The sequence below is a fragment of the Lates calcarifer genome, unplaced genomic scaffold (assembly GCF_001640805.2).
Source record: "Lates calcarifer isolate ASB-BC8 unplaced genomic scaffold, TLL_Latcal_v3 _unitig_4112_quiver_405, whole genome shotgun sequence".
In the NCBI taxonomy this organism is placed as follows: Eukaryota; Metazoa; Chordata; class Actinopteri; family Centropomidae; genus Lates; species Lates calcarifer.
Genome location: NW_026116709.1, coordinates 524,354 through 537,526, shown reverse-complemented (window position 1 = coordinate 537,526; position 13,173 = coordinate 524,354). Strand labels below are relative to the sequence as shown.

Genomic DNA, 13,173 nt, shown 5'->3' with positions numbered 1-13,173 from the left:
TAATAATAATAATAATAATAATAATACTAACAGATAGAAGTGACGTAGACCTCTAATATTATTATTAGAGTACAACTGACTTGGAGCTTGACCCGAAAGTCAGGATTCCTCGATCTGCTTTAATTTTGACTATACAAGAAGCTTTATGGAGGTGCAGTACTTCTAGATGTTGGTGTTATATAAAGATTAATAATAAATGTATTATGATCCGTTAATTACTATAAATATTATTATTATGTGAAACACGTATGTTTGCTTGTGTTTTCTGTTTGTTTTACAGAAAGCAAAATGAAATTGTAGGGACACGACTCCGGCTCTGGTCGGGTCCACTCGGTCCTACATGAGCCATTAATCCGGAAGTGTAGTTTTGTGTAGTCAAATGAAAAATGCCGTCATCAGAAGATGCCTGTGGTGGACCCAGCTGGAGTATGAGAAACTGAATCAGGGCAACCAGGACAGAGAAAAGACTCACTGCAAACCGTCACTGTGGACACACGTTTGTGGCAGTGTAACGTTTGTAGCGGAGCACACACTGTAGCCTGCTAACATTAGCAGTCATCTGGTGTTGGATAAAAAAGCAGAGCCGTTGGAATAATGTGAACCAGAGGTGGAGGTGCAGGCAACAGTGAAGCCGCTGTGTACCAACACAAAGATGTGCTGTGAATGTGACATCGAAGGAACTGTAAGGGTGGCTCCACTAGCCAACATTAGCTAGCTAGCCAGCTAGCCGGTCAGTGCTGCAGCTTGATGCGAGTCTCGTGTCCTTTCAAGATGCAAGCCGCACCGACTCGCTCAGAACGACATGTGAGAGGTGAGTGAGACTGGCTTCAGCTGCTACATCGATGTCTTCGGTCAGGACGGCGCATGAATGAATAAACCTTCACTGTTGCTGCTCAGCGTTAGCTAGCCAGCTAACAGCACGTTAGCAGTACTGCTTAGCTTACTATTAAGACATTCTTCAAGTCCGTGATGCTAAGACATGATTGAAGAGACGACAAAACACTGGCTACGACCGTGCTGCATCTAACATTCATTATGTCCTGTGTTTTAACTTAGCTAGCCGATAGGTTCGGTGTCAGCTAGCTTAAGTATGTGAAGCGTAACAGCTGGGATTCATCTCAGCAGACAAGACACCTGCTGTTTGCAATGTGGACATGGCATCAGTTGAAAATTGTATTTAATGTTGTAAATTAAGAGGCGTAGCCTCCACAGCCCTTATTGCATTTTCACAGTGTAGTCGTGTGAACGTGCCTCAGAGGGTTCAGGCTCCTCTGAGTGATCCTACCGGTCAGCTTCACGTTGTCTGACAGAGGAAGGAGGGGGTTAAAGAAGAATAGAGTTCCAGCTGGTACAGTTTGTCAGAGGAGCAACAGTTCCCTCCCCCTGCCCCCCCTCACCCTCACAATCAGCTCCTCTTGTTTGCAAAGCCGAACTTACTACAGTCTTGAAGCGGAGGTATGGCAGATCTGTAGGCTGATCCGAGTTCAGGTACGGTTAGTTTTAATCTTTATATTCTTCAGTTGTGGAGTTCACATCTTTGTGGGTGCATAATTACTTTGGACCGATTTTCTTCTGTCCCGGACACTTCCTTGCTCACGTCAGTGAATTAAAGTATTGTGACTGTGACCCTCATTGATATCATGTAACAGTGGAGGCTTCGTTAAGGTAGGATTTACTGAAGGATTGATGCATTAGCCTGGTTTTAGCTAGGTGTATGTAATAAACTGTTAACTGTGCGTACACTCTGAGAGACATGAGTACATTTCCTCTGTGAGAACACTTTTTATGTTTCTCAATGAAGTGCATTTCATCGTGTTTAAAGCAGAGCAGAAATTGTTTATTGATTAATCAGTTACTGACAGATAAGTTATTGAAAGATTGATAATAGATCATTAGTTATTAAAATTGCGGGTTCCTGCTTTCTTTCCACTTTCCATTGCCTCATATGACAGTTTTGAACCGTTGTGATGGCCAGTTAAACTATTTCCTCACATTTTATAGACAAAGTAATTCATGGAAAACATAATCAGTAGATCCACTAACAATCCGAACAATGGTTTGTAAATTTTTTGGATAAAGAAAAAATCTCCATTCAGTGGCCTAGTATGATCTTACAGTCATCCCTTCATTAAAAGAGAAAGTGGATAAATGTGATGTGAAATGTGTGTTGGGTGAATGAGTCTGATAATTTTATCTTTTGATGACATACTAAGATTGTTTCAAGATGAGCAAAGGAAATGTTAGAAAATTTATGCTATTTGTAAAATCTAGAGCTGAAACAATCAGTTGATCAATTCAGCTGATGAAATTAATCTGCAACAAGTTTAACAAATGATTAATTATTTGTAATTTATCAAGGAATAGATGATCTTGTTAAATCTTCTGAAATTTAGGGAATTGCTATTTTTCTCAGCTTTCAATTACTGGAGCCTGAATATCTCCTGGTTTTAAGCTGTTGATAGGACACAACAATCAGTCTGAAGTAACTTTAGGCTCTGAGAATGTTCAGTTGATATTTTCACAAAGTTTCATAGACTTAACCATTGATAATGCAAATAATCATTAGTTGCAGCCCTTAGTAAAAACTACTGTTTGAAGACTCACAAGTTAGTTGTGAACTCTGTGTTTACTGTTTGTTGTAGTGTTTGTTTCTCTGATAATGCCTGTAAATTTTGATTTATTTTTTTATGTTATGCAGTGACTGATTACCATGTGACACAAATATGACATTACTGAGAAATCTCAACACATTTTAAAAACATTTCTTACAGTTTTTTCATAATCTTGAAAATCCTCTTTGTTACTGACATAAAAAGGAGTTAAGGTATAAAACTGCTGAGAGGGCCAGTCCTGGTGTATGCTGTAGTGGATAGATCTGAACTCCTTGTGGAACTGTCCACAACCTGTACACATTCTTAACCCTGACACTAACCCCAGACATTTGTCTCTCTTCAAACATGAAACTGCATTATAAACTTTGTAAAGTGATGGTAACAAGATAAACAGGTCTGATATGTTAATGTCCTGCAGGGCAGTTTGCCCTACCCCAGAGCAGTGAGGCACAGCCAGAGATCCGCTACTAATCAGAGCATCTGTTCCTTGTAGTCAAACATCCATCCTTACAAGATTATTGTGGGCCTATATTTATCAGCACTAATTGGTTTAGGCTTTTCTAATTCTGAGGAGCTCCTGTGGAGGAGTCAGTGTGACCTTCTTCATCCTCCACTCACTCACTTCTTTCATTTCTCCATCAGTTTACAACAACAGAGTAAAGCTTTTCTGTCACATACACACTGTTGACACTCAACAGTAGTTTTATTTCACTTCAGAGCTCTGTGTAAGCATTTCAACATTTAATTTTTTTCTCATAGGATGTTGGACTTGGACTGCACAGCAAAATATTAGATATTGACAGACATTTAAAAAGATGTCTAATTGAAAGGGTCCCTCAAACCAAATTACAAAAACGTCTCTCAAGTGATAACTGGCCCTTCGGGTACCTCAGATTTTGAGGTCTCTGTCTCAAAGATGCGTGTCTTCACCAATATAGTGAATCAGCTTTGATGCAGTGCTGTTGTTGACAGTCTTGTAGAACTCAGCTGTTTTACAATGGCTGTTTATGAGACCCGCATCTCAAGGTTTCCTAACAGTTTAACTCACAGTGGGGATGCACATTAAAACTGCTGAGCAGATGAGAAAGATGCATTGGAAGTGTCCACTGGTTGAACCAAGTTTGACCGAGTCTGCTCCAGGCTGGGAAAGTAGGTTTTGAGAACTGGGAGACGTCATCACAGTGTTCATTGTTGAGGAATACTTACTGTCTCCCCTCTGATCCAGACACTGCCAGTTGTTGTCAGTCGATTATTAGACTAGTGTAACATAAGAGTAAGGGAATAGTTTATATTTTATAATCTATTCTAAAATAGGGTTTAGCGCACCAATCATCTGAAGTCCACCTCACTCTCACTCACACTCAACCAGCTCTAAACAGTTGATAGTCCAGCTCTTATGTGTCCATCTCATGTAACATTTTTGGTTTATTTTCCCTTTTCTGTGTGGATTGCAGCACAAAATTGCAAGGCACTCTGAGCTGTTGTGTGGGGGGGGGGGGATGATTATGAGAATCCTCATGATCAGCGAGGATGATTGGAGCGTAGCAGGAAGGCTCTCTTGAATGTTTGACATCTTTGTACACATGAATTGCTCTCAAAGACTGAGCAACACATGGAGATGAGCAGGATGTCCTGTCAGCCCCTCTGGGCATCTCAGATAAAGTGATTGTTCAGGGTGGTGAACCTCCAGAAATATCATGTCACCTACATTTATCCCCATTTCTGAAGAGGAGTGTAACACTGCTGAGTGTGTCTGTGTGATAAAATGATGGGCTTTTGGGATTTGGTCTCAGTGTACTCAGCAGTAGTACAGTTCCATGTTGGTTCCGTTCAAACCTGACAGGACCACTGACATAAAGAGCTGCAAGGCCTGTTTGATATTAAACATCCTCACAGTGTAGGGTAAGATGAGAGATTATTGTAACCTGCTGTAACAATGTCATATGTAGTGCTGAGTATTGGTTGGAATATTTGGATACCATCGTTGAATGGATAACTGAGTTTTAATATTATCTGGAAAGGTGCTTTATAAAGAAATCTAAAGAAAAGCTTCATGTTAAATGTTGACTAAATGCAAGCAGCTGCACCAGCTAACCTAACTGTGCAACGCCAGCTTTTGGACAATTTTGATACTTGATGCTAGCTAGAAAGTACAGTGCATGTCTGAAACAGGCCTTTATTTCTGCTTCATTATTCAGTGTTCAAATAAGCTGCATTCATTCTGCTGATTATTTCTTTTCCTGGTCTGTTTTCAGGATGATGGCTGAAGGTTAACGTCCAAGGAGTCACATTCCCTCAGCCCAAAGTGACCCAGTTTTCCCCCTTTTCTTTTAATTTCCATCTGCACTTTTGCAACCTCCCCTTGCTGAACGTCTTCAAGTCCCCTCTCCGCTCATTGTCTTGTCTTTTTGGCTTTTCATGGAATGCACAAATTCCACAGCAGGATCATTTAAATTCATTTTAAAGTGGACAGTCTTCCTCCTGACACCCTCCTGGACAAAAGACAGGATGACTCTCAAATCTGAAATAATTACAATGTGAAGGGAACAACTTACTGTCCATCTGAGACTGCCACCTCGGTCTGTAGGATTCTCACACCAGTTCCATTGCTTCTTCCCTACCTGCAGCCTTTTTCACAACCCTGTCCCTTTTCTACTGTCATTAGGCCATGGTTCGCAAGAAAAGTTCTCTTATACTATGTGGTGCTTTCCTGTTCGTTGCCTGGAATGCTTTGCTTCTACTTTATCTGTGGGGTCGCCCTCCCATCGGCCGCCTTGGAGAAGGTGGTGGAGCTGAACCAGGAGGAAAGGAGGAGTGGGGTGTGGGCAGAGCTAAAGGAAGCCAGGTTAACCTGGCCGGAGAGGTGATCCGGCTTGCGGAGGAGGTCGAAATTCAACTTGAGACCCAGAAAAAGCTACTGAAGCAGATAGAGAGTCACAGGGCAGTGTGGGCTCGTCAGAAAGATGTTGGGAAAAGAGAAACTGATGATACAAAAGAAGTCAAAGAAGAGGTTGTCCACCAGTCATCGAAGCCTCCACCTCCTCTCAAAGACAGTGTCGATGACAGGGCCCAAACTGAAGTACAACACACACAGAAGCCTGTTCATACAGTGGCTCCAGATGCAAAGTTAGAAAAGCAGCAGGCCACTGAAATAAAGGAGGAGATAATTGAGAAAAATAAATTAGCAACTTCTGTTGCCAGCCCAGAGGTCATCATTCCCATTCTAGTTATTGCTTGTGACAGAGTAACAGTAAAACGGAGCCTTGACAGACTGATACAGTACCGCCAGTCTCCACAACTTTACCCAATAATTGTCAGCCAGGACTGTGGCCACGCCGAGACTGCTCGTGTGATTGCCTCATACGGAGATCAAGTGACACACATAAGCCAACCGGACCTGTCGGACATCAGAGTTCGGCCAGAACACAGGAAGTTCCAGGGCTACTACAAAATTGCCCGACATTACCGCTGGGCACTCAACCAAGTGTTCAACACTTTCTCTACTGTAGTCATTGTGGAGGATGACCTGGAGGTGAGTGCTCTCAGACATCTGCCTTACTGTCTTAACATAACCATAGCATGACAGCAGGCATCATCCCTGATAGCTTGCTTTTTGTGGCATCTTGCTTTTATTGGATTTATTTCTGTAGAAACTAGGGATGTAATGTTATCAAAATCTCCCAATATGATAGTACCTCAGTAATAAGTCCAAGATACATTATTTATTGCAATATTTTAAAAAAAAAAAAAAGCAAACGAAGACGTGGAAAAAATCTGTTTATTGAGCAATGAACAAGGTATTAATTTCTTTTTTAAACAGTCAGTTGGATAATAAAGTGCAAAAAACAAGTCAGTCATATTCCTCGATGTGTAGGTAACTGCGGTCTGGCAGTGTCCCCTCTTTCACTTCGTGACATGGGGAAACCAAAATGCTTCCACACAAAGGCTTCATCTCTCTCCCCTGCTCTGTTCTCCCTCACCTCCAACACCAGCATCTGCAAGCTTCACTGTAGATTTGTAGAGGTAGCGAGCGGAGCGCAAAGGATGATGGGCACGCATGGGAATATGTTCTCTGTAGTTCTCATTTCCCTCCAGGCTCATAACGGTATTGAGACACTTTAGTTATCATGATATTGTGAAATTGGCGATACCGTTACATCTCTAGTAAAAACACTTAGGAGAGGAGAGAAAGGAGGGTCTCAGTATGACAGGGGTCCTGGAATGGACTTGAACCAGACTTAGTGAAGCATTGCAATGTTTCAATTTTACTGGGTTTCCATGTGTGGGTATGCCTGGGGTGTCCTAAATAACCAGTGTATCTTTTTTCTTTGACCTTGCCTTTGATAGCACTGACAGACATTGATTTTGTTGTGAACTTCCACACTTTCACTGGTTGGGTTCTTGTAGTTTATTGATTCATGCTTTTTCTTGTTTATACTGTTTGTTTTTGTAAATACTCAACATTATTACTTATGTCTTCTCGTCATTACATTGTATCTACAAATAAGAGAAATATATCATTCACATGAGGTAGAGAAAGTGTTAAGAAAGAGGAAGATGGCTAAGCAGTGATATCAAGCATGTGAGATCTTGGTATATGTCAGAGAGCAGGGGAAATGATGAGGGCTGCAGCTATCAGTTTCTATCTTTACTTTTTTTTTTGTCATCATGCTGAATGAAATCAGAGACATGAGTATGCATTCTGACACAGCATTGACCGCTGTCCCAAGAAAAAAAGAGAAGCTGCTTACAGCTGGAAAAATTAGCCTGTCTTTGAAGAAATAACTCAACATCATAGGAAATGCGCTTATTTACATATATTCAGAAAGTAAGATTTTCTGAAATAACGATGGATATTAATCTTATGTCTGTGTGTTAAGTACAGAGCTGGAGGCAGAATGTGGTTAGCCTAGCATAGCATAAAGATCTTGTAGCAGAGGGAAAGAAGCCTGGCTCAAAAAAAAGTTTGAAAACACACCCAGCAATTCTAAAGTTCACTGAACGTGTTCAGTGTTTTAGAGTGCAGTCAGAATTGTATGACAATATGTTTTATAGGAGGAGTTAGTTGCGGAAGCTATTTTTTGACAAACAGCAGTCAGATGCAGTGGCTGTCTGCAGCTTTCCAGAATCTCATCATTACAATGTTGTTAGCAGGTTTGGCACCACGGAGCGTGTACGGAGACCCACACAAAAAACAAAAAAAACTGTGCCCACTGACTGTATTTAGCAGTTCACACTAAAGCTAGAGACACTGCACAGAAATATTTGGCAAATAGGTGTACTGTAATTCATGAGGAAATGGTTCCAGCTGTAAACAACAAATTGATTAAACAAATGAAATACATAATGTTAATCAGTGAGCTTAACACACAGATACTAGATTGATATCCATCTTCTCACCTAACCATCAGAAAGAAAGCACATACCAGTAATGTTGAAACATTCCTTTAATCTAGTCACACAAGTTACTGAAAACATTTGTGCTCCCTCTTTTTATTCCATTCCATTGTTTGTTGCAGCTGTATGATGTTTTACATTGTAAGTTAAGTCAAACAAAACCCAGTGTTTTTATGGCTGCATTCCATCAAATGGAAATACTGCTAATTTCACGAGTTAATTTGAACACATTTCCATAGACAAGCTATATTTGGTAACTTTTGGATCTGCAGCAACTGAAACAATAAAGTAAAAGTCTGAGGGTTTAAACAGCGCCTGTGGACACAGCATGAGTTTGTAATTATGCTCCCACTGGTAGGTCTGGCAGGTTTGAAGAGGTTAGATAGCCTTTCCATGGCAAGAGTGTAATTACATATGGCTTACAATCAAATGTGGCTTAATAATGACTGGAGCCGGTTCCTCAGGTCCCACATTTGTCTCAAGTATAGATAACTTTTCACTCTACCCAGTGCCCATTTTAGAGTGTTGTCACAAAAGCTCAGACTGGTTCCAGTCAGAACCGTGGTACAGCATGTACGGGAATATTTAATTGTGCTTTGGGTCACAGCAGAAATAATAACTAAGCAATAATAATAAGATATTGATCAGCAGAACACCTGTAATCCCAGCACATTTAACTGATGATTGAATGCTGACACTTGAGAAGTTGTCAGTGAATCTGTAAAACTCGTCTTTGCAGCCGCTAGAAGTGGATAAAAAATGTCAGAGTGAACATTTGGCTGGTTAAAAAAAAGTGCTTCAGCAGCAGGAAATAAGTTACAGGAAATTCAAAGTCATTTTGACTTCAACCAGGAGCTCAAGGGAGAAACTGTGCCCTGTAAATCAGCAATTATTTTGCCAGTGAGGGAGGAAAATCTGGGTTTAATTACGTAACTGTTCTCCACTGGTTTCCTCTTTTTTATTACTGACAACTCAGGGACTAACTCTTTCTGTTTGTTTGGCTACTGTTTCTTTAGGTCAACAGACTTGAAGTTCAGTTAACCTCTGTGGCTCTCCGGACTAACCAGTGGGCCCATCATACAGACATCATACAGCCAACAGTTGTTTAAATGGACAGATGTATTTTTTGTAGTATTTTTGCTGCATTTATGCCTTGTCTAACAGTACAGAGATGACAGGAAATGGGAGAGGGAGATTGATGGCATGCAACCAATGTCCCCAGCTGGACTAGAGACAATGCAATGACACGGAACAGTGTCTAAAACCCAACCTCCAGGTTGGGACCATGAGAAAGCTAGAACAGCAAAATGCTGCTTACACATTCATGCATTAGTATTAACTGTCTAATAATCTGTCAGTTACTGGAACATTTTCCTGCAGAGTATTTTACTTTGACTTACTTGACTTTTCTAATGCTACTAATAATATTAAGTTTCACGTTAGTATCTGTCGAGACAGCAAAACAAAAAAGAATGCTTGAGGACATGACAAAAGACATGTCAGTGCTTTGAACAAAAATAATCAGTAATTTAAAAGGATTATCTGGATCCCAACCTGGGGTTTGTTTTTGTAGTTTTACCCATCATTTCTACCAGTAATAATATGTAATAGATTGTACTCACTTTTTAGTGATAATGAATCACTAAAAAGAAGTCTGATGGGTGAAGAAATATGAGAAGTCATACAGTCTAACAGGTTGGAATCAAACCTCCAGGTTACTCAAGAGAAAACAATAAAATGAAGACCCAAACTGTTTATAGTAAACATCCATCACAGTTTGCAACTTCTTGCCTCAACTTTGACCTACTGTACTTGTTTTTATAGTGATCAGCCCAAACTCAATTAAAAGTTGAATGCGTCAGGAATGCTTTTGTCACCCTTGTTTGGATTGTATTACTGAGGTGGCAACATCTCACTACTGTGCATCTCTCTCCTCTCATTTAGGTGGCACCGGACTTCTTTGAGTATTTCCGGGCTCTGTACCCGATCTTGCGCTCTGACCCCACTCTGTGGTGTGTCTCTGCCTGGAATGATAATGGCAGAGATGCCTTGGTGGATCCATCCAAGGCTGAACTCCTGTACAGAACAGATTTCTTCCCTGGTCTTGGTTGGATGCTGCTGAAGGAGATGTGGGATGAACTGGAGCCCAAATGGCCCTTGGCCTTCTGGGATGACTGGATGCGTCAGCCAGAGCAACGCAAAGACCGCTCCTGCATCCGGCCTGAAATCTCACGAACTATAACCTTTGGCAGAAAAGGCGTGAGTTTAGGTCAGTTCTTTGACCAGTACCTTCGATATATTAAGCTAAACACTCAATTTGTGCCTTTTACCAAACAGAATTTGTCTTATTTGCTAAAAGAGAACTATGATGAAAAGTTTATCAAAGAGGTTTACAGCGCACCACTGGTGAAAATTGAGGAACTGCAACAAGGGGGCAGCTTAAGAGGCCCTGGACCATACAGAGTGCAGTACTCCAGCCGGGACAGTTTTAAAGTCTTTGCTCGAAATCTGGGGGTGATGGATGACTTGAAATCTGGAGTTCCTCGGACAGGTTACAGGGGCGTAGTCAGTTTCCTGTACCGAGGCCGAAGGGTGTTCTTGGCGCCACCAGAGGGATGGATGCAGTATGACATCAGCTGGAGCTGAGAGACTCATGCAGAGAGTACAATGTGAAGGGGGTTGAAGAGGGGAGAGAGCCTTACTCAGAGGAACACCCTCTCAGACCAAAGAATATCAGCAGACGCAGTGGTTCATGAAGGAATTAAAGCAGCACAGATGGGGCTGCACATTAGTGGAGCTTCAAGATCAATTGCTGACCCAGGCCTGTTTGTTAGGGAAGCTTCCAAGGTAGGGTGCTCATTCAGGATCAGCAAGTTCAGGGCCACACAGACTTCATATAGAGTTCAAACTTGTAGGAGAGGAAAATTCCACCCTTAAACACTATCTCTAAACAGCTATTGGCAACGTGCCTTGCTTTCTTGGCCCATTTTGTTTGATTTAGTTTTTTAATTCCTGCGAATATTGACTTAGACTTAACATCACATGGTTGCTGTTTGCTGTAAATGGAGGTAAGAGGAAATAAACTGAAATATACGTGTCAGTGACAATGCTAATACACAGTGTTAATGATAATACACTGGAAGCACTGGAAGCCTCACATAAGCAGACTGATCCTATCTGGAACTTGGGAGAAAATCTTGGGTATTTTTTTTTGCAAGAAGTTGTTGAAACTGACCCAGCTCTTCAGATCATGTTACTGTTTAAGTCTATAAAACTAATCAGAAGCAGAGTTGTGTGCAAAGGAAAATGAAAAGCATCTACAAGGGTTTTAGGTGGTAAACAAAGGCCATATCCAGCACTGAACAGTCATTATACAAAGTCATAGCCCTGATGTTTATCATTAAAGATGAAAGGCTTCTTCATTAATGATGCACAGAAAAGGAACTGCAGTGGAAGCAAAGACAGTAACTTCCCAAACTACGGTAGCTCTGATCCAGGACCAGCAAACTATGTATCACTCTCTCAGTCTATCAATCTGAGGTATGAGCAGGTCATAAAATCTGTTACGACAACAATGTGGGGACAACAGATGCCAGGTGGGTGCAAAGTATCATCAGCAGATGATTTGGTCTGACCAAGAATGGTCTCTTCTATTGAAGTTGGTTCAAACCATCTACTCTCTTGTGCTGAAAACTACAGATACAGTTTCATTTTGTACTGCTGCTTCTGTCCTCCTTGTCCTGAATCAGAGCCACACCTACAGTATACTCAAGTAGATGAAGGTGGAGGTACCAGAAAGCAAGAACATCAAAATGTGAATGACACTGCATAACAGTGTGGGATGACTAAGGGTGGAGTTTTTCTTTAATTATCAGTGCTGCTGTTCTTAGATCAGGTTATGAACGTGGCCTTGAAAGCAGTGTGATGACAGTACACAGCACTAAAAGCAGAGAGATGATCTCATGTTGTTAAGGCCTCTATATGCTTCAAATGAAGTAGATTCAACTACATTTAAAAGTATTATTACCCATTCCGAAGCACTCGAATTACAAGCAGAAAACACTTACAGTGTCTTTATAGTCTGGACACAGTTAATTGTACAAATGGCACACACTCCCCGCAATGTGTTTATGCTGTTGCACTCAGTTCACATGAAAAGTATGAGTGGTCGTGTGAAGACTGAAAAAAGAAAGCTTGGAACAAAAGATCAAACCCCACCCACCTTCACACACGTGCCTGTGTAAAGTGGATGTGATTTATGGCTTGTCTGTTTTGGACAGGTGCAGAAATTGTCAGACACAGCTCTTTCAGTTTGGCCATCAAAGGTTTTCAGACACCTTGAGACAACCCGACAAGCGCTTTGTTTGAAGCATACTCAGGCCTTTGTGGTTAATCTCCTGCTCTGGCAGGTCTTTTGAGTTCTATAGTTTAAAAAAAAAAAAGGAAATGTCTTAAATGTTCAGTCCAGTTTAAATTCCATCTCTCTGGTGAAGAGGATTGCTTTGCTGAAGGAAATAACAGTTTAATTCTCCAGCTCCTTTTTGCTTTCAGATGGTTATGGAATTCTGCATTTACATCACACCTCTCTGTTTGGGTGAATAAACTTGGTGTCTGAATGTGTCAAAGGAAATTAGTAATATGAAAGATGAAACTACAATGGTAAAGCTATTTTGAAGTTATTTAATTATTTAGAACTTGAAGTTCTAACAAGTTTGCCAAGCTGCATATGAGATTCAGACATCACTGAGTCTGACATTTTACTGATGCTCACCCTGAAGCCCTGATATGGGGCACGTTTGTAATTACATGACATCCAAACCATGGTTTGGCCAGCTTAGGTTTGTTAAAAAACCAATGATTGTTTGATAGTTTTTATTTGTTTCTGCAACAAGAAGGCTGAGAAATGGCTAGAGAAATGAATATCACTGTACTGTAATTAGCTGTGGGAGGTTATCTACAAGATTGATTGATTCCCATGTCTGTATGGTGATGTGTAAAACCACTGCCTGATGTGTTTATAACTTTAACACAGTATAAATAAAATCAACTATTTTGATATTTGTCCACATGCTCAAGTAGTCTCCCTTTCATTAACAGCAGTAACTGCAGTACTGAACAGTCCCTGTCATGTGCATGTTTGAACATTGTGAACAACAGATCATCG

At 40.9% G+C, this 13,173-nt stretch overlaps 1 protein-coding gene across 3 annotated transcripts; it reads left to right on the top strand.

Annotated features, from left to right (window-relative positions):
• The first annotated feature begins 298 nt into the window (after positions 1 to 298).
• Positions 299 to 13,084, top strand: mgat1b (alpha-1,3-mannosyl-glycoprotein 2-beta-N-acetylglucosaminyltransferase b). 3 transcript variants are annotated; one of them, XM_018695510.2, is made up of 3 exons: positions 299 to 811; positions 4,868 to 6,144; positions 9,954 to 13,084. In XM_018695510.2, exons 2-3 carry the CDS (start codon positions 5,281 to 5,283, stop codon positions 10,653 to 10,655), a joined length of 1,566 nt encoding a protein of 521 aa, XP_018551026.1. In that variant the 5' UTR covers positions 299 to 811; positions 4,868 to 5,280; the 3' UTR covers positions 10,656 to 13,084. The 3 variants fall into 3 exon arrangements, with proteins under 3 accessions (XP_018551026.1, XP_018551027.1, XP_050924276.1); XM_018695511.2 differs by lacking the exon at positions 299 to 811 and adding an exon at positions 865 to 1,488; XM_051068319.1 differs by lacking the exon at positions 299 to 811 and adding an exon at positions 1,530 to 1,665.
• Positions 13,085 to 13,173: the final 89 nt, after the last annotated feature.

Excerpts from the sequence above, each read along its gene's own strand:
- mgat1b (XM_018695510.2), top strand. The coding sequence starts at position 5,281 with ATGGTTCGCAAGAAAAGTTCTCTTATACTATGTGGTGCTTTCCTGTTC. Across the intron at positions 6,145-9,953 it reads TTGTGGAGGATGACCTGGAG|GTGGCACCGGACTTCTTTGA; the intron begins GTGAGTGCTCTC and ends CCTCTCATTTAG.